This window comes from Conger conger, chromosome 14 (genome assembly GCF_963514075.1).
Source record: "Conger conger chromosome 14, fConCon1.1, whole genome shotgun sequence".
NCBI classification, from domain to species: Eukaryota; Metazoa; Chordata; class Actinopteri; order Anguilliformes; family Congridae; genus Conger; species Conger conger.
Genome location: NC_083773.1, coordinates 26,766,065 through 26,790,656, shown reverse-complemented (window position 1 = coordinate 26,790,656; position 24,592 = coordinate 26,766,065). Strand labels below are relative to the sequence as shown.

The 24,592-nt window shown below is 41.5% G+C and overlaps 2 protein-coding genes across 4 annotated transcripts; one reads left to right on the top strand and one right to left on the bottom strand.

Moving 5' to 3' along the window:
* Window positions 1-2,286: 2,286 nt before the first annotated feature.
* LOC133110273 (POU domain, class 6, transcription factor 1-like) lies at window positions 2,287-16,401 on the bottom strand. 3 transcript variants are annotated; one of them, XM_061220251.1, is made up of 12 exons: window positions 16,159-16,401; window positions 12,927-13,015; window positions 12,397-12,457; window positions 9,480-9,663; window positions 7,853-7,977; window positions 7,003-7,213; window positions 6,389-6,810; window positions 5,847-5,975; window positions 5,546-5,755; window positions 5,166-5,310; window positions 4,568-4,736; window positions 2,287-4,153 (listed from the first exon to the last, which is right to left on the bottom strand). In XM_061220251.1, the coding sequence occupies exons 2-12, from the start codon at window positions 12,968-12,970 to the stop codon at window positions 3,808-3,810; spliced, it is 2,046 nt and encodes a 681-aa protein (XP_061076235.1). In that variant the 5' UTR covers window positions 12,971-13,015; window positions 16,159-16,401; the 3' UTR covers window positions 2,287-3,807. The 3 variants fall into 3 exon arrangements, with proteins under 3 accessions (XP_061076235.1, XP_061076236.1, XP_061076237.1); XM_061220253.1 differs by having other exon boundaries at window positions 3,981-4,153; window positions 4,572-4,736; XM_061220252.1 differs by lacking the exon at window positions 12,397-12,457.
* Window positions 16,402-17,296: 895 nt separating this feature from the next.
* LOC133110287 (DAZ-associated protein 2-like) lies at window positions 17,297-22,311 on the top strand. Its single transcript, XM_061220284.1, has 4 exons — window positions 17,297-17,489; window positions 19,277-19,395; window positions 19,586-19,831; window positions 20,742-22,311. Exons 1-4 carry the CDS (start codon window positions 17,477-17,479, stop codon window positions 20,868-20,870), a joined length of 507 nt encoding a protein of 168 aa, XP_061076268.1. The 5' UTR covers window positions 17,297-17,476; the 3' UTR covers window positions 20,871-22,311.
* Window positions 22,312-24,592: the final 2,281 nt, after the last annotated feature.

Here is a 24,592-nt window from a genome sequence, read left to right as displayed (position 1 = left end):
ATATGACCATCTGAAAGTAATAATAATTTTATACCAGAAAAGAACACAACTAATGACTGATAAACATTTCTAATGAAAATATTTGTGAAAGCCTTCTTAAATAGGACTTGGTATGCCATATTACAGCCAAATCGAATTATATTGGGATAATTAAAACGATTAACGCGCTCAGCCGTCATCAGCAGCTAGCTGAGCACTTCAAAAGCCTGTCCTTAAACATTGACATTTACGCCAGACAGAGATTGTAGAAGCAGACGCAATTTTCCAGAAGCAGCCAACACGCAGAGGCTGCAAAAGGGACACGTTTTTTCAGACACTACATTTCCCAGAAGTCTCGTGGATTTGTACTTTTTCAAATCACATGACAGCGAAACCCAGTTCCATGTACGTTGCATGCATTTAGTAGGTTTTTCATTAAGTTTTTTTCCATTGTAAACATATCAATTTTAAAGTTAAATTAATTACAGCCCCAAATTATATCAATGGGCTAGTCTGCACCTGGCACGTGCACAGATAGACACCAACAAACGCTGAAGCACACCGTCCTGCCCCGAGACAGCAAACGTGCCCTTTTGGCTGCAGCGATTTCTTTTTGTACTTTCTTACTCCCAGGAGCCCTCATTTTAGAGAATACACCCGCAGAAAAAAAAGGTTCTGAAAGGGTTAATTGAATAGAGTGTATACCTCCGAAAAAAGCCAGTGCATTGAATGCTGTACTCTTTACACGAGAGGTTTGAGGTGTCTTATGGAATGGTGCAGTTACCATGGAATTATTATTATTATTATTATTATTATTATTATTGTAGTAGTAGTACTTGTGATACTAGTGGTGGTGGTAGTGATAACAACCAGAGTAATAGTTGAAGTAATCTACTGACACATTTAAACCACTTCTGAGAGGTTTCTCTTTTCTAAAATGTAGCATACACTTAACACCATATTTACATTTAAAATGTCCTGAAATTATTACTCCTGTGCTTAAACTAACCCTGCATAAATATCTTGCTTGGCAGCACCCTGCTGGGTCAGCACTGTTCAGAAATAAGTTCCAGAAGAGTCTGAAATCTAGGTTGTGTTCATCCTGGTGTGGTCTGCCAGGCATCTGGTATATAGTGAGCAGAATAGAACAAGCTGTCCAGAAACACCAGAGGATTTGCACAGACACAACATATACACAGCACAGTCCTACACATCCCTTGTCAAGTTGTCTTCTGGATAAATGTACATTTGGACACTTATCTAAATGTATGCTTTTTAACTCACTCTTCATACATCAAGACATCTCCTCACATTGATGGCTCAGCAGAACCAACTAAATTAGTTCATGCAATAAAATGAATCAAACACAATTTAATCCTTCGAAGAGTAGGATTTTTTGGATTGTTTTATTTTTTATTATTATTCCGAGTCAGTGTTCTAGAATTCCATTGCTTTCAATTACCAGTAGTGATATTTAATGCTTCAGTTGTATCTGATATACTTGGTCTGGTCAGTACATTAGAGCTCAATTAAAGCAGGCTGTGTACAGTGCAAGCATGAATAAAAAACATAATTTATCCAGGTATGCAAACTGCTCAATGTATATTTTCAATCTGCGCAGTGATTGATTTTACTTGCTCTACATATCAAGTGGTATGCAGAAGCCACATTTACCCCACAGTAGATGGTGTCAGATGAGACAAGATTGGTGCCAAAGCAATTGGTATGCAATTTCAAACTAGTAAATATATGAATAAAGAGTTGTGATATTTTTCTTCATAGAGAAACAAAGTTATCATGGTGACTGCCCTGATCTGGTCATTAATCCCTAAATTCTAAATCTTCATAGACAGTGTGGGCCAGTTTCTCAGACACAGATTAAGCCTAGTCCTTGACTAAATTCAATTTTGAATGGAAATTTTCCATACACAACTCAAATTTAGTCCAGGACTAAACTTAATCTGTGTCTGTGAAACTGCCCCAATATCTTGTAGTCAAATATATTTCCATTCTGTTGCTAACCACAGATTGTCAACTTGAGCATAGTGCATGGCTTCATTTATTCCAGGAAGGCTTTCTGGGTCACTGGATTTGTGTGCACAAGTTGCTAGTAAGAGTTACTCCAATCACAGCCAATGCTTGTGTTTTAGTAAGAGTGGGAAAGCAAGATGCTAGCAGCCTCTCAGGTGGATTGATAGGCATCACCCACGGTCATTTCTCAGCACAAATGCTAAAGCAGTGATTACCACAGGGACAGAAGCTAAGCAGTGATCCCCACAGAAAGAACATGGGACAACACGCAATCAGTTTTAATGTCTGCCATGTTTTATTAACAGAGATGGACCTCCAACAAATATTACCAAAATCAAAATCAGTTCCCTCCTAATGTCGTTTGTCATTAATTTTACCAACCAATATTTATGAGACACATTGAACCAGTAGAACCTCAGTTAAAATGGAACAATCCAATAAATACAGTATTTATATATTAACCTGCCCATTTTCAATTAATAACACACTGTATCCCTTTACAATAGAATAAATTGTCAGTCAAAAAATACGTTTTCAGAAAAATGTGTTTGGGTATTTATTTAACCCCTTGTATCTTTAATATTGAAATTAAAAATACACAACATATATTCTTGAAAATAAACATTACCATGTTTTATATCTATCATTGTTAAATGATGCTTAAAATACCTAATAAAAATGTATGCTAGCAACGTGGAACTGTGTAGTTAGTGAAAATGAAATTTTACATTAAATTAAATCTAAAAACTACATAATCGCCTTTCCTTTTCATTTTGGGCATTGCAAAGTTTCTAAATGTCTCAGAGACGTTCACATATTAACAGTATAATTGCATATAGAAACCAAATGCTTCACTATCTATTTGATTACTGCACTAAATGTTAGTGGGAAAATGTCTGTTATTAAAGACTGGGCCTGGTGGTAAAGGGGGGCTGGTGGTAAAGGGAGGCTATTCAATTATATAATAACTATACTGCCGCACTCCGTCTCCCCGCTGAGCGCTTCCCCATTGGGTCCTGATATGACAAAATAAGAAATAAAACCATTATATAAATATCCACCACTCTTCACCCAGAACATCCAGAAGGAAATTGTTCTGCTTATACAGTAGGAAAGATACACCCATGATTCACATGCTACTGACACAACAAACTGCAAATTACAAATTAAGCACTGATCCATACCCCTGAAAACCCTTACAGGGGAATGCACACCTCAGAAGAATGACACTTTGCCATACCAGTGAGAACTTTTTCAACCAATCAGAGCCAGGCTATGATGAGCAAGCTGACCAATGTGAGCAAAGGCAGGTGAACAGACCTGCTCCTGAACCCACACATCATATCTTTCAGCATACCTCTAGCATACTTTCTGTGTGGGGGGGACAAAATTAACACATGAGCTTGCTTAAATAAGAATAACAGTAAATTAACAATCGGTCATATTTTGTATTCATGTAATCTATGGATTTCCAAGATGCAGAGAACATCCCCCCATGCTTGTTTTGCCACCCACGTTACAAAATAAGGAACCGTTATCACTAAAGCAATGGCATCTTAAATTAGGTTATAGAGATAGAAATGCAAGTTAACACTTTCAAATGGTGTATCCTGCTACCATAGTGATTGAAAATTTCACTGTGAATAAAATAAAAATGAATGCAAAAAAAACCCACAGATTTAAGGGGTTAAACTGGTGAAGACAGACATTTCATTTAAAATTCTCAGCAACGTTAAATCATTTTATGAGTGTCAAAAGGCTTAAAGTATTTGGAATGATAACTTGACCCAGGTCAGATTACTGCACCATGAAGACACTCAGCTTGCTGGTGTTCTTCAGCGTCTGCCGCCTGTTGCAGAACCAGACGCGGACCACCTCGCGCTCGTAGTTGAGCCCCTTGGCGATCTCGGTGATCTCCTGGCCCGTGGGGAGGGCATTCTTCTCGAAGTAGGTGTTGAGCACCTCGATGGCCTGCGGGGTGAAGCTGGTGCGTCGCTTGCGCTTCTTGGAGGCCTCTCCGCCCACGAACTCCATCAGGTTCTGCTGCCCCTTCTGGTTCCACAGCTCCGCCTCTGCCAGCCACTTCTCCAGCACGGGCTTCAGCTTCTGCGCGCTCTTGGGCGTGATGTCCAGCTTCTCAAACCTGCGGGACGTTCCCCCGGAGGAGCAGATACAGTGAGACCTCTGGCCATGTACGTAAAACTGCCCATTACCTTTATTCTGACTGATATTACAAGCACTGCAGTCTGGATAAGAGGAAAACACACAATGTATCCCATTGGCCCTTGCTCCATCTCTGCCTGTGCAGTGTCTAATCAGAGTCATTGTCATGTGTCATTGCCAAATTGACAGAAGAGAATGTAGCCTTGGGCCAGGCCTACAATTGCGTTTTAGAATTTCAGACATTTTCTAGATATTTCCAAGAACTGCTATTCAACTGATCACTAATATCACAAATTTACAGTGCAAAAAAGTTATTTAATTCCCTGAAAATCAAATAATTATATCAGAATTACAGTTGTGGAAAAGAACCACCATAATCCAGATGGCTCCTCACCTACAGATGGCAGACTGGCTGTAAGCGGGACCCTCTGTAGCAGTGAGTGCCTGGCCTACTTGCGTCTGCGTCAGCCCCAGGGAAAGCCTGCGTATCTTGAAGCTCTTGGCAAATTCTCTAATTTCGTCCAGGTTAATACCATCTTCCTCAGCGACTCCATGTTGGGGTTCTAAGGAAGAATGTTGCACAGCCATGTTCGCACGTCAAGCTGATGTTAAATGTTGCTAAATTCAGTCAATGAATTTACATTACAAAACAAGGAACGACAGGAATGAGTGAAAATTGTAGTGAAACTATGTGTCACTATGCATATTTATGTAAATATCATTAAACAGACCTACACTATATGCTGTAGTATGTACACAGTATAATGGCACTTTTTCAGATATTGAACTACCAAGAGAAACTATGGCACAAACATGATGGCACTTACAATCATCTCAATATTATGGAGTGGCATATCAACATTACACAAAGCTGATGCTACATACTGCCAACATCTCAAAGTGGAGGAAAAAGCATCTGGGGGACTTCAAGGTTTTAGGAGGATGGTGGGAGGGGGTCTGTCGCTGTAATATGGAATACCAATCCTACATACTGCTGACAAGCTGGCCCACAGTGGGAGAATCCACCGGGTTGAGAGAGACAGGGGAGGAGAGGCACGTGACCGTCTTCACAGCAGAGAGCTGAGGGTCAATGACCACAGTGGACTGGGGCACCTTCACACCCGTCGTACCCAGACCCTGTAGTGAATAATAGGGCAACCCAAGATGCTTAGAAATCAAGAGTCAGACTCAACCGTACACACAAATAGAGAAGATCCAGCAACATGTGTTATGGTTACAGTAATACAAACAAATGGAAAAACGACAATATGAGGATAGTTATACACTGTCAAATACAAATACAATCTGGGGACACGAGGAAGACACACTGAAATACAATCTGGCACTCACTCAGGTGCAGACTCTGAAGTACCTGTGTGTTGGACTTAGCAGGTGCTGTTTGCATGGTGGGCATGGGATAAGCAGAGGCGGTCGTGGTGGCCACTCCATTGCCGATACTGATGATCTGACCCTGGGCGTTTAGGACCAACTGGGGTGTGACACTTTGGAGCTGTAGACCCGGAGCAGACGGGTCCCCTGTCAGGGAGACGGGATTCACCAGGAAGGGCAAACTGCCGATGACCTGGAACACAGGAGCGGAGAGGTGAGCCAGCGGGAGCGGACGCAGAGACACAACGGAAACCCGCGAACGTGCGTGCGGCGCCCACACTCACCTGACCCTGCGCGTTCGTGATGATCTGGCTCGTGAGCCCCGCCACGCCCGAGAGGGCGCTGGTGAAGATGGGCGTGGTGGTCAGGGAGCTGATGAACTGGGGCTGTGCCCCCAAAGGCGCCGTGCTGATCTGAGGAGCACAGCGAGGGAGGCAGTGAGACGCAGACTTCACACAGAGACAAGCAGCCACACATATTCACACACTCATAGAAACACTATTAAATGGACAAGCATCTACATGCATATTTCAATTCTTCATTTGAAAGCACCAAAGAGGGATTTTGTCCTCCAAATTTTGTCAAAGACACTTTAGTCTTTACATCTTTACAAAGTCTTCATCAATATTGCTTTTCTCTCATATTCTTTAGTGAGACAACAAGCACTGTATAGTTATTTATAAAAGGTTTCACTATTATTATAATAATAATTATTAGTAGTAGTGTTAATAGTAGTAGTAGCATTACATAGTAGTATACTAATTTTGCATGTAATTACACACACACGCACACACATTGAACAGAATTCTCACAGACACAGGCTTACAATGGTAGGGTTTATGGACAGCCCAGCTGTCTGCAGCGTTGCCACCGATGAAGTTGGTTCAAATGCCTTATCTACAGCTTGAGCAGCTGAGGCAGCCAGCATCTGCACGGCTGTCTGCTCTGTTTGAGGCCGTAGGACCATCTGCGCAGACGGCTGCAACATCTGAGGCTGTAGGACTGTCTGTGCAGTTGTCTGCAACATCTGAGGCTGTAGGACTGTCTGTGCAGTTGTCTGCAACATCTGAGGTTGGAGGACTGTCTGTGCAGTTGTCTGCATGATTTGAGGCTGTAGGACTGTCTGTGCAGTTGTCTGCATGATTTGAGGCTGGAGGACCGTCTGCGGAGCTGTGTGGAGTGCAGGCTGGACAGCTGTCTGCGCAACTGTGTGGAGCTGGGGTTGGACCGTGTTCAACACAGCGGCAGCTGGGGAGAGAGAGTAAGGAGGAGGGGCAGGTTAGAATAAATAGATACCCATGGACTGTAATAACCCCTTTGGCCAGATCTCAAACCAGGCCAATCCTCGCCTCAGGGCAGGAGTAGATGCTGGGTGATGAGCCCAAAAGGTTAACAGAGAAGAAGCGGACACGTTAGTATGAGGAGGGGCGGCTGTCTCACCCTGCAGGCCGGCGAAGGGCAGTTTCAGGATGCTCCCTAACGGGGTACCCGAGGTGAGGCCTGGGAGGGCTGCCACGGTGAACACGGCCAGCCCCCCCTGGCCCCCGACAGACCCCCCCACGCTGAGGGGGAGGAGCAGCGGCTGTCCCACAGACCCGGGCGGGGCCACCAGCCCTGTCAGCAGCGCGCTCAGGCTGTCCTGAGCCATAATCTGGACAAGGAGAGACAGTGGGGTGCGTGAAGAAGGGAGAGACAGGAAGTTGTTGGATGGGGAGAGGGCAAAAAGAGAGAAAAATGGCTGTCATTTTATCGGTCTGCTTCTCTTCGCTCTTCAACTTCCCCCTCCCCTCCCCAGCTCCGCTCTACCATCAGCAGAGCCTCTGTTGATTTAAAAGCTGCATCAGCAACTTCAAAATGGCACAATCCTGCCTGCTCCTCTCCACAGTCTGCTATCTCTTTCAGCCAGCCCACTCCCTCTCCTCTATGTCCTCTCTCACTGCCTTTCCCCCATTAGACATACTACAGTCTCTCAACCGCTTCTGTCCAACTGATCAGCAACCTCATCTCCTCACCTCCCCTCCAAACCATCTCACCTGACAACCCTGCTGAAGAAACAAGAACAAGAGTTTCTCATTGCTTGCTTACTACCCGCTTGGGCAGAAGCCAGTTGTTCCATGACTATAAGGGCAGCATGGGATTGTGTGTGTATGTTTCTGAGTGCGTGTGCTTGTGTGTGTGAACATGTGTGTGTGTGTGTGTGTGGGTGTGTGTACGTAAGTGTACTTCTGAGTGTGTGTATGAATGTGTGGGTGTGTGTTTGTGTGTGTGTGTGTGTGTGTGATAGCCTCACCTGTTGGCTGGCCTGCACTGTAACAGGCACTGCTGCTTGGGATTGGGACATGGCCATGTCGTTTGAGGCTGAAGAGGCCACTGTCTGCAGCACTGGAGCCAGCACTTCTACAGCCACTTCTGCACCTTGCATATGAGGACGAGGGAAACACCCTGATTTACTGACTTTCCCTTAGTTAAATGCACCAGTGCACCCATATTATACTACACCGCAACAAAACAAATGGCAAAGTCCCAGAGCAGGGCCGTCAAATCTTGAGGACCTGTAAATCTGTGTGCTTTTGTAGTTTCCGTTCAATGTAGTCAATTTTGGCTTTAGAAAAAAGGTTTGTAGACTTTAGCTAATCAATTACCTAAATAAGTAATCAAGTAATTCATTGATTAATTCTGAAACAAACTTAAACCCAGTAGAAGCAGCGGACCATGGGGTCAGAGACAGGGCCTTCAACGATGCACTAACAACCCCCCACCACACACACACACACACACACACACGCGCACACACACACACAACTGAACTCAACCACTGCAGCATATACACCCACACATTGCACAATGAGTAAGCAGGGTAGGTCTCAATACAACAAGGCTTATTCTTATGGCAGGCCAAAGCAATGGTCATGCTAGCCCCTGGAATGCTGCAACTGTGAAACGTAGGACATTTTTTACACTAATATAGACATATATATAAAACATATATATTAAAGATATATATTTTTCCACAATTTGCCAACTTACAATAATAATGCAATAAATGCATGTCATTCATAATTTTATTATGACACTTGTGACAGTAAGCAGGATGAAATTAGCTAAAAATAATGTTCTGATGAAAACAAATCTTTTCCACAAATGCTAATATTAAAATCCTCATTTACTCATGTTCAGCAAACTAGCTAGAGCGTGATATGTCATTTTAGACTATTCATTCAAATAAAGCGCTTTCTTTTTAAATCTCACAATGCTACCAAGGGCTGTGTAAATATTATGATAAATAAACAACACAAACTGCCAGATACCATAAGACGATTAGCTCAAATAAACAAGAGTAGGCTAATTATTTTGTTGTGGTTCAAGCCTGGGTCATTGCCCCTTGAAAACCCAAAAAAATGGTGGGGGAGGTGGATGTTGTTCGCATTGATGGGAAGAATAATGTGAGTTATGTCTATTAGGCCAAGGGAAATAGAATCACTACAAATTATGAGTGTAATAGTAGGCAAGGAAATGAAGACACGGCACGAATAGAGGACACTGGTGTGGGCAGAATCACAGTAAGATCGGGCAGGAGCGGTCAAGAATCTTGACAGGAGTGGTCAGAATGTTGGTGGGATTGAGATGGGAGTGGTCAGAATGTTGGTGGGATTGAGATGGAAGTGGTCAGAATGTTGGTGGGATTGAGATGGGAGTGGTCAGAATGTTGGTGGGATTGAGATGGGAGTGGTCATAATGTTGGTGGGATTGAGATGGGAGTGGTCAGAATGTTGGTGGGATGGAGATGGGAGTGGTCAGAATGTCGGTGGGATCGGTATGGGAGTGGTCAGTATGTTGGTGGGATCTGGATGGGAGCAGTCAGAATGCTGTGGGTGTGGACCGTAGCAGGATTGTGAGTCCCCTGGAGTGTAACTAACCTGCAGTCTGGATGCTGCTTGGGTTTGTTGGGTTCATGTCCTGATCTCCCTCTTCAGCAGGCTCCGCCCTGGGGCAGTCTTCTCCCAGTGGCTCAGGGATCCCAATGGAATCCGAAGAAGGGAGGGGTGCGTCCACCCCCACCTCAAGCACACGGATTGTCTCCTGGTCAGGCATCACAATCACCTAGACGGGATGGAACAGGATGGGACCCCAATTGGAAATTAAGGAGATCCAACAGTAACAATGCAGCAATTGTGTTGGATATGCAGAGCTTACTTGAAACACAGCATTATTCTCAAAGATAAAGCACCTACATTTTGTTTTAACAAATGTTACTTAAATGTCCTCACTCGTGGTTCTATTCCATTTCATTCATAAAACACAAAAACAGCCTATTTTGTAAATAATATTTTGTCCAGGTTTTATTTTTTCCTTATTTGGCATGCCGGTTCAAAACTGTTCAAAAAAGCCTGTTGCTTTGTTGTGACATCATCGGTCAATGAAGTGAATACTCTGTTGACTCAAACTCAGCTGGGAAATGCTATGTCCAAAGTTAATTAAATTCAGTTCAGTTGTATTTGTATAGTGCTTTTTCGCAGAAGACTGTCACAAGCCCAGAGATAGCATGAGGTAAAAAAAAAAACTCCTTAGAGGGGAGAAAAAAACCCTCAAATGGTGGCAAAAAAACCTCCCAGATGGGAAGAAATCTCAGGAGGCATCTGACTACAGGGGGGCACAGATACAGTCTAGACATTGGGTTGCTTGCTCCACTGCTCTACGAGGCAGTCTGTTAGCTGGCTATGGTACCCAGGAGCCTCTTTTACCCTCTCCTGATGGGTTTCCCTCTTATTGCTTTATCTGAGTTTGTATTTTATTATGCTCTGGGTGCCATTCATTTTTTTTCCTAACTATGGACCTGTGCTTGAAGTGAATTTCTGCACTGCAGCAGCAGTGGTGGCAGTTTCAGCCCTCATGGGAAAATGTGGTTGGGTTGTAGGAGTCCGAGGCAAAATATATGTCACAAAATAAATGTGATCGGGTGCAACAACCGCCATGTCTACACCAATCAGGCTGCAGGCTGACTCTAGACTATCTGATAAAAGTCTCCACTGCTGCTCTTGCCTGTCCAAGCCAGCCTGTAATGTGACCAACTTGGACAGCACTTCCTCAAGCAAACCTGCCCAGGGGCACGTCAGTGACAACATACTGTAATACATGGACTGGGCTATTCATTCTAGCATTCCAGCAAAGTGGCTGTGTCAGCTAGAAATTAATATACTAGTTAGAACGATATTCAGTTCTTAGATCATATTTACAACTGAAAATAACAGCAGAAAGTAACAAGTTAACAATGCTGGAACCCCACCCCTTTAAAAAAAAAAAAGACCTTACAAGGATAGTCGCCTAACCTGTCTGACCAAACGCGTATGTCCAGTTTAGGCTGTGGACAGCTCAACAGAGATGAGGCGAAAGTAGAATAAGAATAGTCTAACTGTAAAACAATCCATATGGTGCAAACCAATATGGATTCAAATTTGCTCTTATGAATTATTGTTGAACAGTTTGAAGTTAATCTGAGACCACAGGGCCTGAAGATAATTAATGCTTTCCATGTTGACTAAATTAGATGGAATTAGAATTGCGTGCTGTGTGTGTGTCTGTGCATGCGTACATGCATGTGTGTGTACTTTTTCACTGAATGCAAAAAAAAAAGCTTTATATACACAGCACTCTATTTGAAAATCCTGCAACAGCAGGGCTACTTAATTTACAGAGCAGGATGTAATTTGATATAATTCAGTGGAGATGTTGGACACACCACCCATTGAGCAGCTTCTAATGACAAATCCCGAATGGAAGAAAGAGGACATTGAGGTAACCAGGATCCAGGGTCCAGGGTCCCTCATAACAGAGACAAAGAGGCAAAAGTGTAGAATTCCACCACAGAAAAGCATGCTCTGAATGGTGTGACTAACAGGTGAAAAAGTGGCAACTGGAGCCCCCAGCAAAGGCCAAAATACAGCAAAATGGATCAGGGTATGAAATGAATGAAAATTGCATTGGATACTAAGATCCCTAGCTAGATAACAAGCTAGCTTCCTAGCTCACTATGGTGATCTAGCTATATGAAACACAACCCAGGTAGCTACCCAAAGGTGGTAAGGCTTGAGTCGCATAGCTAATGTTACAGGACTCAGATGATCTTCACTTGGCTAATACAAAGTCTGCTGGCTACCCAGACAAATGTGTATTTTACTCTAATAGTTTTATTGATATTGACCAGAGAATCTGTATAAAATCACTTGCACTTAAATGTGAAGTGGTAACAGCTGGTGATAAATCATGATTTTGGCATAACTTAATCTGACAATCTGATAAAGATCAGATTCAAAATGTTTCAATAAATTATTTTGCAAATTAAAATAATTACGACAATAAAATTCTTATTCTTTGCAGTATAATATTCCAGATAAAAGCCATCCACACAAACTTTAATACCAGTACAGTAATATATGATTATTTCCTATTTCCTTTTCACTGGTAGAAAATATCATGCATAGTGTTGGGCCTCAAACACTTGTAATGAGGCATAGATATTTAGTTGTGTTTGCTCAAATGATTTGGTGTTTCATTTGTCAGCAAAACAGCTTGCAGCACTACATTGGAAAATTAACCCCAAAGCCTATTAGTAGGACTTATTAATAGTCCTGTTGCAATATGCTCCATTTGAAACTCATTAGTCAACAATCAGTTATTGTAATCCCCAAAAGGAACGTCTTTAATTACAGTGACAAATCCTTTGACGCGATGTTTCATTCAAAAAATGTGATGCCATTAATGAATGAGGAGTGAAGAGGGGAATCCCCAGATGAGCAGTGAGATAAAGGGGGTGGGGGTGGGGGAAAGGACGCATACCTGCTCATCTCTGGTAGGGAATTTCAATGGGCAGGAAACTAATGGCTGAAAAAAACATCTCCTGCAGTGAGACAGTGAGCGGCAGGGAGAACAGAAAAGCCAGGCAAACATTAGCACACGAGGCAGACGGACAGATGGCAGAACCAGCACAAGGTGTCAACAGACTAGAGCAATGACAGCACCATCCAATGGGTAAGCAATGTCTTCTGCAAGGCCCCCCCCCCAACATCTCACATTGCTTTCAGCCAAGAGTGAGTTTTGCAAAACATGTGGCTACATTCATAATATGCTGTAAAGTTCAAAAAAGTTCTCGAAAGTTCAAAAATATCCTATGGTATGATACTAATGACTCCTATTTTACTCATGTATGTATTACTTTGCAAGGGTAATCATCATGAGCAGTCACATGGATATATTAAATATTAAAGACCTGAGAGGCCATGGTCATGTAAGGAGATGGTGCCATAAAAAGTGGACAAGAAAAAGAAGGCAGACCATTAGAGGGAGGAGGAGAGGGTGTAGAGTGGTACCTGTTCATTAATGGTGAGGGGGGCATCACTGGATGAGAACACATCTGGGTCCATGGCCACCGGCACCTCCCAGCTCTTACTCCCACATACTGGGGGGTGGCACAAAATGACACGGTTACATTGTGTAATCTGGGTGGCACTCGCCGATACATTCATTGACTAATTTATTCTCAGAAACAGCACTCACCCATCCACTTACTCACTCACTCACAACATCATTCCCTTAAGCACTCACCCATCCACTTACTCACTCACTCACAACATCATTCCCTTAAGCACTCACCCATCCACTTACTCACTCACTCACAACATCATTCCCTTAAGCACTCACCCATCCACCTACTCACTGACAAAGTCATGGTACTCAATCACAGCCTGATCCATACTTGTTTTATATTTCTGGTGGGAGGAGTACATACATTTACGTAACATTACACACATACCTAACATTTTCTCACAATCACGCATCCATAAAATAATATACCTACATAATACTATAAGATAAACATAAACAGCTCCAACTAGGAAGCCTCCTGTCATATGTTACACCCGCTCTCTCTGCCCCCACCACCCCCTTCTCATCTCCTTCTCAGTAGACCTTCAAAGTGGTGGAACCAGCGGTCCACCTGCTGGCCAGCAGCATTCTCTGTTGTCCTTCTCCTTCTGCCCCTGTACAATCACCAATCAGGGAGTGCTTTGGCTCCCCCAATGAAGTGCAATACTCGATACCTTCCTGCATCTCCCTCTACCTATCACTGCTGCTTCAGGTTTCTCTACCTCCTTCTGCCCATGACTGTTACATCAGTTACGCCTATACATTTGTCTTGGTCCTGCCCTGATGCCTGTTTTATCTATGCCCCGCCAACCCTCTATCCATAGCTATAGTTTGCACTATTTCTCTAGACAACACTGCCCCTTCAGTTCATTATCTCTGTCCACTGCTCATTCACTCCATATCCAACACTGTTCATTCTGTAAATCAATCCTACTTTGCTCTCTATCACAACTCCTTCAATATATCAATCACAGCTATTGCAATCTTCCTACTGAAGGAATTGATTTCATCCCTTAAGTCTCACCGGCCCAGGATTGGGCCAGTGAGAGTTTTTTTGCATTTATTCCTTTTTTCAGCCTGCAATTTGCAATCACTATGGTAACAGGACATACCGTTTGTAAGCATTAAAAGTCACTCGTTCTATCCACTAAGCATACATGCCACAGCTACAATAATTTGTATCCAGTCAAAAACTGAAAATCTTTTCAGTGAGAAAGAAAACTTTGAGCTTCTGTAACTTTGTTTCAGTAATATTTTATTTTGGGTATGTCATTTTAAAGCTTGTGTTAAGAAAAGGGATGATACTTAAGGAGTTAATATTGTTACAGCATAATTCTCATAATTCTACTTATTTAAACACAGTATTGTCAATGCTATTGAAAGCAACTCCAGGGGGTAGTGTGTTACACATTCATGCCATTTCTTCAAGGCACTGTGGACCACATCCAGAGAAACTTGACTGAAGCTGGAGTCAAGCTGCTCATAAATGAAACCATAGCAGAAGTCAGTGAGCCAAACATAGGGACAGATTTTTGTAGCTCGTATCTACACATTTAACAGTTGTTTAATTATCATTGTGACAGATATGGAAATTGTATCTATCGTTCAAAATACAACTAAAACTCACACCACCGCATGACCTCTAGTGCCTACTTTATTTCAAAGCTACTGTATTGCCAGACAGATTTACTAGCTATAGACCATGAAAAGACATTGAACTTTGACAAATCTACAGTAACTGTAATTCAACCTTCATCAGTAAAAGTCATACCACTCAGCAACAGAATGGTGAACAATGTGCTGCAGGCTACTGCCAGATGATACCAATTTACCTAGACAGATGTGGGTCCAGAGATCTTTTCTTTTATCAATAGAGGTCATTAAGTATTAATTAGAAGGCTCAGCTCAGTTGTTCTTATGCTTATACGTAAATCAAAGTAAGAGCAGTTTAAGGACCATTCAATCTAATTGTATCTTGGATTCTGAGGCGTTTTGACAAGGCTGGAGGAAAACATGTTTTGGTGTGTGATGTACGATTAGAACTGGCCGAATCACTGTAGAATACGTGCACAGAAATCCTTCTCAAAAAGGTGTTCCAACATGAATGTACAGTGTAGGTTACAAATGTGTTTACTGTGCTAATACAAGCAGATTCAGATAATGGACCCCTTGTCACGGAGGGCCGTGTGAATGCAGGTTTTCATTCCAACCAATTAATGCTGCCTTAATTGGTTCATTCAGCCATGTGCATTTAACTGCGTTAAAGCACAGGATTTAAGCAGCAGTTGTTATTTAGACAACACAATTAACAGATTTCACTTTATATACATTATGTGAAAGCCTGCAGCCCTAATTCAGCAAAAAATTGTAGTAATTATAAAATGAACTCGGCACTTATTTAGTTGAAACGGAGGATGGACAGATCAATTTATTTACCATGAACGGCTGGATATTACAATTCACAAACGAAACTTGCTTTTCATATTTCAACATGCAAATCCTTATATGACGCATACAATTTCAGAAGCTACAATGCATAATCGACGCCTGTATATATTGTTAATAGAAACGTGCACAAAATGTTGATTATACAGCCAAGGCAAATTAACCACTAAAATCAAACTGAAGCTACGGTCCGTGAATTCTGTTACTAGCTAATGAGACATTATTATCCCCCCCAACATTTTTCGCAATGTGTCCATATGTAACCTAAATCGCAATGAAAAATACCAATTCTAAAAAGAGATGCGTTTCAGGGCCTACGGCCCCCTACATCACTTAAATCGCTAATAGCTACTGAATATGTATCATCACCGATCGATAACAAGAGATGTGTTTTTAGCCACGAAATGCTTTGCTCTGTTCGTGCAAACACCGTGTTCCTTTCCTTGCATTCCGAAATCTAGAAAGACTACCCATCTTTAAACTGTTACGACCCAATAACAGTCATCCCGTACTATGCCGTACTAATTTCAGGACAGCTACTTCACACATACATAGGCTACACACATTGCACCACGCGAAGCTCTATACTTCATAGATTTCCACACTCTTTATCATAAATATATAAATTATGCTAATTAATACAATTGCATATTAACCAAAAACTATTTTCGTGCGTTTACGTTTGACAATAGATGTCTCGTTCAAAGAATGAGTACATTATGAACAACTTACCGAGGACTTGTCAGTTTCATAGGTTTTTCTCCCTTACGGAAGCTTTGTCAATATTTGTGGAGAGACGAAAAATTTAACATTCATCTCACAGCCTGCAGTCTGGAGCTACGGCAGCACACAAAAGAGGCATTTGCATTGATAACGAGGGCAGCGTTTAAAACCTCCTCTTCTTAATATTTAATAATGCCAACTCGGTGACCTACTGGTGAGGTGAATTACAAATACCTTGAATTATGCCCTGAAAACACCTCTTTGCATGGAAAAGTCCATACAATTTCATATAAAATTGGCCTTTATACTACGTCATGAACATAATTTATGCAAGTCAAATCGTTGCATGGAGAACAATTCCTGAACTTGACTGTGGGGGGAGCTCTGGTTGCCTTAAGGAGAAAGCTTGTTTTATGCAGATACCCTACCCGGCTTATTCCATATTCCTTATTCCTTATTCCATATTCCATTAAATGTATCACCCCCCTGAAAGTACAGTTATTAATACCTATTTAAAGTATTTTTACAATTCACCCAGGTTCTGGATTGGGACAAAGATTGTTTGCTTCTCGTACGAGAGATTCCTTCCACAGGCTGTTTTTTGGTCAATAAATCAAGATCCACAAATACAATACTTGTCATAAATTAATCAAATTCTGTTATCTACATTTTGATGTTTGAGAAAAGTACATTACTCATTAAAGGAGAAAAGAGGAGTTACTATGTGGTTGCAGGAAAAAAGTGGTCCTCCTCCAGGGCTGGGTCAATTTACTGTAGTTTCAGCTCATTCTTCCCCTTCATCCCTACTGTGATGCAATATAAAATAACACTCCCTTTAACCATTGTATTCAAGAAATTTTGGAGCCATTTGCGTCCAACATTAAAACCCGTTCCCAGAAGCCTTGGTGTGTTTCTTCAATCCAAAACGTAACTTTGAACAGCATACTAAAAAGGCTGTGCAGGCATGTTTTCATAAACTCAGAAACATAGATTTCATAGCATTAGAACTGTCTTTTGACCATATAGAAAAAATAGTGAATTATCACGATAACTCATATTACTATAGGCTTCTCTGCCGGGTAGGCACCATTCAGAGAAACTATGCGCCTTGGGCATAGTTGCGCACTCTCTGTGTACGGAAGTGTCTCTTCAGGGAGTGGCGGTGACGTAAAGACCCGCAATAACACAACCAGAGAGCAGCACAAACAAGGAAGTGAAACCGAACAAACGCGAAACTTTGCTGTGGATAATCAGGTGCTACAGAAAAGGCCCACATCCAACGTCTGACCTTAATATCGTTAATATTTCCAGTGACCATTACGGGACAATGAACAGCAAAGGTGATGTTACAGATAATTCGTCTTCGCAAGTGCTAGCATGCTCACAATGACTGATTCTGTTTGTCGTGGTAGAACTAGGTAAGATTCGCTAGCTATCGTTAGCCATCAAGTGAGAACTAGACCTATGTGTTCGTGGTTTGTTGACTGCTAGTCTTGTTAAAATATTTGGGTAACATTAACGTCTAGCTAGCTAGGTTAGATCTCCCTCGTTTCGTTCAAAGTAAGCTTTCGGTAGCTAGGCTAGAGCTGTCATCATTAACAGCGTTACGTTTAGGCCCAAGTCAAACGGCTCATTACCTAGCTAGGCTACATTCGTTGCTTGCTACTAGCTAGCGAACGTTCTAGCTACCTACATTTGTCTGGTCTGCGTCAACCGACGTTAACGTTAACTAAGATGCCTAACGATATTAGCTAGTGCTAACTTGACAGTCTAACGTTAGTGATGTCCAGAAAATCGCCTGCGCAGTTTTAATAACATGGTCAAAATAGCTAGCTAACGTTTGACTAACCGAATGTCTTTCAAAATGGATGTCTATGCAGCCAGCAGGCTATCCCTGTTTGCATAATAGGTCTGACCATATAGCTTTGCTAGCTACAAAGTTAGGTAGCTAATCAACGTACAAATGGCTAACGTTAGTCGAGCCAACTTCTGACGGTTATCTGGTCAGTGTACTTGCTAGCTAGCTACTAACCTACCCCTAGTAACGTTTTGAGGACCCCTGTATAACGTTAGTTGTTGGCAGTGCGATAGTTAGCTAGGTTAACTTAGTGCATACGACATTGAAAGTAAACTAGCGTTAGCTAGCATGTGAGTTATGGTCTTGCGTTAGGTACATCTTAACATTGCAAGGTGTTGTCACCTAACGACTGTTTAGAACAGCATTCCATGTGTATTTTCCTAGTTATGGATATGATGCTTTGACTTGTGGAAGAACCTATGCACTTGTAAATCGCTTTGGATTAAAAGCGTCTGCCAAATTTCACAAAAATGTGAAATGTAAATGTAACGTTAGTAACGTTACCTTAGGTGGGTGACTATGTGCATCATTTACTTAGCTAACTAGATAATATTAAATATCAACGGTATTGAAATGTACAGTAGCTCCAGTATTGGTGTTATTAGCCACAATGCTGCGCGATATCAAAATGTACCTTATTTAATGGTTGCCTGCTAGCTACTACATACACGATCATAGCATTCAATCCGTATTGATGTTAGCTAAATACTCTTCCGTTAAAAGCAAGCTAGATCATAGCTCGAAAATAGCTATCGCCCAAAGTTCATTGAGTGATATGAGTGTAGCTTAAAGTCCGCTATAGCAGTTATAAGACGATCAATATAATAACTTGTATGAAATTCTAAATAATGTAGCTACTCTTCATAAAGTTTACATTTCATCTCTAGAGGCCTGCAGTTAAGCTTTCCATTATTTCCTAGTGTCAATAACCGCGTACCAGGTACTCGGGAACTCGCTAAAGTAAGGCCTTCTTGCAGATTATAAATAGCAGCCCTCGATGGTGGGTATGGTTTGTAAGTAGTTATTCTTATGAGTTTGCATAATATTACAGCGAACACATAGGGGATAATGTACAAAGGCCTAATTTGGCTCAGCATGATGTCCTGCCAATTCTGCCGTTCAGACAATTAACAGTAAATATTTAACCTTTATTTAATCCACTAGTTTCCGAGGTCACATTCCAACTGAAAGTTCCTGATCATACCTTTTGATGGTTTGATTGCCAGCTCACATGATGGTTTCCATATCATTTGTTCCTCTTTGCTCCAGCTCCCTATCCACAGCAAGCTGCATATCCCCAGCAAGCCAGTGCACCTCTGTACCCCCCGCCATTGCAGGTGTCCCCTCAAGTTCCGCCTTACTCTGATGCACCCCCTCCCTACTCTGAGGTATGGCCTAATTTCTGATTCGCCACCCTGTTATTTATTTATTGATTGATTCACACTGTTTCTTTCTAGGGGCGACAGGCGCTCCTCTGAGCTGCCTGACAAAATGTGTATTTTGTGATCTTTTTAAAGATTCTTGCTCACGCGCACACAGCTTCTTGTGCTGTAATGAGTGCTCTCCCTTCCCCTGCAGATCTACCAGCCCAGGTACATGCACCCTCCCCAGGCCCCGGGTCAGATGCCACAGATGTCCTCTGCCTACCCCGGCACGCAGATGTACATGCCCCTGCAGCAGTCTGTGCCAGTAGGCCCGGTCGGCCCTAATGTACCCATGGCATACTACCCCATGGGGCCAGTGTACGCCCCAGGCTCCACAGTGCTGATAGAGGGTGGCTTTGATGCAGGGGCTCGCTTTGGACCAGGCGGTGCGAATATCCCTGTGAGTAGCATCTCCTCTGCACCTCAACCACATCTCACTGTTTCTCACACCAATTGGGAGCGATGTCCTTGGCTGTTTTCCCCCTATGTTCATATCAGTAAGCATGAAGAACTTATTAGGGTTATTAGGGTTGCAGCCTGTACTGTCCTTGCAACTTGCATCAAGGTGCAGGGGCTAGCTTCTTCTAGTCATTTTCTTGTGTTCCATTCATGTGTCGTACCAGGCTCAGTCATACTAGCTAAATGAGACTGACTGACCGTGCATTCCCGAACCACTTTGATTCCCCCGGGTTGTAACTGAAAAACATTTGTATTCACTGTCTGGTTAAATCAAGATAGAATAAATATGTAAAATGACTTGCTTCATTTCATATTAATTGATTGAGCAAATTGTTGGTTAGATTCTGAAAAGGTGATAATATTTGTTAACCAGCAAGCAAATTGTGTACTCAACTGCCAGTTAACACCATGGTGTTGAATTGCAATTTTGACATCAGAGTTTGATCTGATGTCTGTAGTATCTTTTATCATCTTAGTCTGACTCTAGCCAATGATTTGTGTTCCATCACCAAATTAAAATTGAACTGAGTACTGTGAGGCTAAACTCACCCACATACCCAACTAAAATGGTGTGTTTTGCGGGGGGGTGTTTAACCACGTGTGAGGCAGTCTGTAGCCTAGTGGTTAAGGCACATGACTGGGTTGGTGGATCAAGACCCCGAAGGTTTATGATTCAAGCCCCAGTGAAGCCACGATAAGATCTGCACAGCTGTTGGGCCCTTGAGCAAGACCCTTAACCCTGCATTGCTCCAGGGGGAATTGGCCCTGCTTAGTCGACTTAAAGCTAAAGGACAAAGTATTATTATCATGTCCATTCCTGTGGGTCTGACACATTCCTCCCCCTTCCACAGCCCCCTCCGCCCGGCCACATCCCCAACGCAGCACAGCTCGCGGCCATGCAGGGCGCCAACGTCATGATGTCACAGCGCAAGAGCAATTTCTTCATGGGCGGGTCCAGCGGTGGCTACACCATTTGGTAACAGCAAACATCGCCCCGGCAACCCCCCCTCCTCCCCCGACTCTCCACCCCCCTCCCATCGCGGACCCCCACCATCTCCTGCGGCCTGTCAGTCGTCACGCCGCAGTACTGACATCGCCTAACAGAATGTAATGTTTTAGTGGCCATTGTCTGAAGGTACAGTAATCCAACTCAGCTGGAGGGAATTGAGCGCCGCCTAGCAACACCCTCCCCCTGAGGCGGTGTGTTGGGTATGCCACAAATATCTGTACAACAGGGAATTTTGGGGAGGCATTTTGAAATACATAAGTAAACAAGCACACATTAATTTGGTCATTGCAACTTAAATGTTACTAAAATATTTTTCCCCAGTGAACTTCAAGCCAGAAGTTTTTCATATGTCTTCCTTGCACTGTGGGGGTCCAAATATTTGTGGTCACAGGGTTTCTTTAAAACTACCCCATATTGAAAAGATATAAACACCCTGCTGAGAGCCGGCTCACATCAGAACAAAGTCGATTTTTAAGATGGGTGACTCAAATCAGACTTCACCAAAAGAGTCTACTTCACTGCAAGGATCTGAGCCAAATCCAGTTTTCACTTTTCATCAAGGGACCTAGCAAAATTGTGCTCTGGCCTTAATGTGAAGTTGTAGATACATCTCTAACCACCAGGGGGCGGAATTAAAAGAGATGTCTGTGGCTTATTTTATTCCTTTGAAATTGTACAGATATTTTTGTGCAGATAGAAAGCAGGCCATGAAAAAAATCAAGAGTTAACCCTTGACAGAATCGTAAGGTTCCACTCTGGTTTACTGTACCTTTCTTGGCTCCTTTTAGAGGAACATTATTGGGTGCTAAACTTTTATGTGCACCTATGATTAAAAAAATAATTAAAGAAATATATTAAAGTGCAGGTGAAAGTTCTCTGATATGAAGGGTTGGTTGGCGTCTTTTTATGTTGTCGGATACCCAGAGTCTTGCAAATGAGTTATGTCTCAGTTTATGAACATTCTTTTTTTGTTGAAGCTTCCTTTCAGTCGTCTATATTTTCCGAAAATGTAAAAGGATGTACAGCTCTTCTTTTCTGTCATTGCCAAAAAAGCTAAATTTAAAAATACAAAATGTATAAAAAAATAAAAAATCTCTGATTCCAGCAGGAGAAAACGGACACAGGCCATTTTCAGTTCCATATACAAAACAATTTGTGGCACATCAAGCTTGTTAACTGTTTATAACTTGTGTCATAGAAGTATAGCCACACATCTGGTTATACCAAAGAATAGAATGGTCCCATTTTAATGAATTAGTCTGTCACACCGGCGAACCCTCTCCTCCGCTGAGCCAATAGATTTTTGCAGAGAACTGTATTAAAACGTGCATTTGGAGTATAATTGCTTTTTGATTATGTTGTATGCTTTTTTGCACATTTTTATCCAATAAAAATTTTGAATTAAGTTGTAACATTATCGTTGTGATTTTTAGCACTGCTTTAAAATATTAAGATATTGATAATCACTGCTTAGCAATAGCAATATTTTAGATATTATGCAATGTTATTTTTGGTTTACTCTTATAATGCAAAGCAATAGGGCTTCCTTTATGAGCCTGAGTAGTTTGATAAAAAAAAGTACTTAGGAATGTAAAGATTATATTATACAAATTCTTGTTGAATTCATGCTAATAAATCTGGGTAACTATTGCTTGTCAGTATCTCAACTGAAATGATATATCTGCAAATATTGTACAGAAGCAAACATATACTGACAATATATTTATTGAATGATCTGATTAAATGAAAGCTGCAATTAAAATATTCACCACATACATATACTGTGGCTTAGCAAGCCACTATTCTGAAGACCTCTGAAGACTGCTTCAGTTCATTCCGCATTCATAAAAGAATAGATGTGCAAGTCATTGCTTTGGTTTTTTACTGCTAAAATTCAAACTGCTGTTGATATACATAGCAATAATTTACACGTGAGTACTAAACAGTAGCCAAAAAAAGGGACTATCCATATGTCTTGTTATTTTTAAACACTAAGGTGGGGCTAGTTTAAATGAGTGAAACATTGATTGTACATCTTTGAGTATAGGACTGCCCAAGCTTGACCCCCAGCGTAGACCACTAGCTACTGGGTACTTTCCTTGTTTATGCAAGTAAATGTTTGAATTCCTTAGTTTGTGTTCAAGCAATGGTAATAATCATATGGGCGAAGCTGGGCAGTCTTAACACTGGGTATCCGACACAGAATGAGCGATTAAGGTTTGCCCCTACAGAGTGCATGAAATCCAATCTTTACTATGAAAGCAATCCAAGTTCATTTAGAAATGTAGCAACATCCTAATTATGTGTAATGATTTAAATGAATGAAGCAGTGAAAATTCCTTTAGCAGGAGAATAAAAGGGCTATTACAGGGACTCTCAACCATATCACGTACAGTATGTGAAGCATATTCTAGTAAATGCAATACATGAAATTGGGACATTAATCTGGCCCAAAAAAAGCATGGGCATTTTTGTTATGTGATAGACACTTTATGTAACAACAGGCAACTATAAGTTATATATCAGCTATTTCTTGGATTTCAACTGGTATTGTGAAGATATGTTCCTCTTGAACTGAAACAAAAAAGCTAAGGACATGTTTTAAAATGATATTCTCCAAGCGGTTTTTAATCTAGGGGTTGGCATGTATGAAGAATATAAGTACAGTGATCATATCTGTGGTTTAGTCCTGTCAAATTGTGCCAACTCTCTGTCTGGTACAGTAGATATTCAGAAAGCAATAGTTCTGGGAGTATCTTCATTTTGTTCTATAGATATTAATTTGATTTAATGGATTTGTAAATATATTGTATCAATGATTAAGAATTAGCAGAGTTTCATTGTTTGCTCTGTAGAGACTGTTGAGTAGACATATCTTTCCAATGGAGCTCTGATGAACTTCTCTTTTATAATAAACGTATAAAACAAGGTTACAAATTTAGAATAAAAGGACTGTTTTGTAAATGTAAATTCCACCTTTTTGTTGTTTATTTAAAGTTTCATTCAGTTGTTGCATGCGTAAACTCACTTGCAGGAAATCCTTTGAAATGAAGGGCAGATTAAAAAGATTTCTCCCAATGTCTGATACATTGCTACTGTGGATAGCTATCGCAATTGTGCTACTCTGTAGAACTACAACCACATTGATTTGTACATTCCAAATGATATTCTCTACCATAATGATCATATGAGCCAGTGGATATGTTGTGATGTGAGACATGGAGACCATATCTTTCATGATTGAGGCCCACCATAACATTTAAATCAACTAAACAGGACAAAGTAGATTAAATGGAGCTTTATCTGATTTCTGCAGAATCTGTTTATGTAAACATGGAAAAAGGAACCACTCCTATCTGTGTGTGTGTGTGTGTGTGTGTGTCTTCTCGAATGGGGAATTCCACAGATACAGAATATCTTTGTTGATCATAAACAATCATTTTTGCTGCTCCCATTGCTTACACTAACTTGGACTGGAGAGGTCCTGCCTCTGTGGCTTCACTGTGCTAAATACAGAGTTTGTAGCATTTATTTATTTATGCCAGGGAGTCAATGGCATTCAAAATTCTTATTCAAATATAGCTCAATTGGTTCTGTATAAAAATACTAATATCTTGGTCATGACGATATTTATATCTGAGCTGTGAAAGTAGAGGTGGGGTTGGGGTGTGGTCCTAATCACCCTTCTCTCCA

Excerpts from the sequence above, each read along its gene's own strand:
- LOC133110273 (XM_061220251.1), bottom strand. The coding sequence starts at position 12,970 with ATGTGTTCTCATCCAGTGATGCCCCCCTCACCATTAATGAACAG. Across the intron at positions 7,978-9,479 it reads AAGCAGCATCCAGACTGCAG|GTGCAGAAGTGGCTGTAGAA; the intron begins GTTAGTTACACT and ends CTCATATGCAAG. Across the intron at positions 6,811-7,002 it reads GCCCTTCGCCGGCCTGCAGG|CTGCCGCTGTGTTGAACACG; the intron begins GTGAGACAGCCG and ends CTCTCTCCCCAG.
- LOC133110287 (XM_061220284.1), top strand. Across the intron at positions 19,396-19,585 it reads CACCCCCTCCCTACTCTGAG|ATCTACCAGCCCAGGTACAT; the intron begins GTATGGCCTAAT and ends CTTCCCCTGCAG. Across the intron at positions 19,832-20,741 it reads CAGGCGGTGCGAATATCCCT|CCCCCTCCGCCCGGCCACAT; the intron begins GTGAGTAGCATC and ends CCCCTTCCACAG.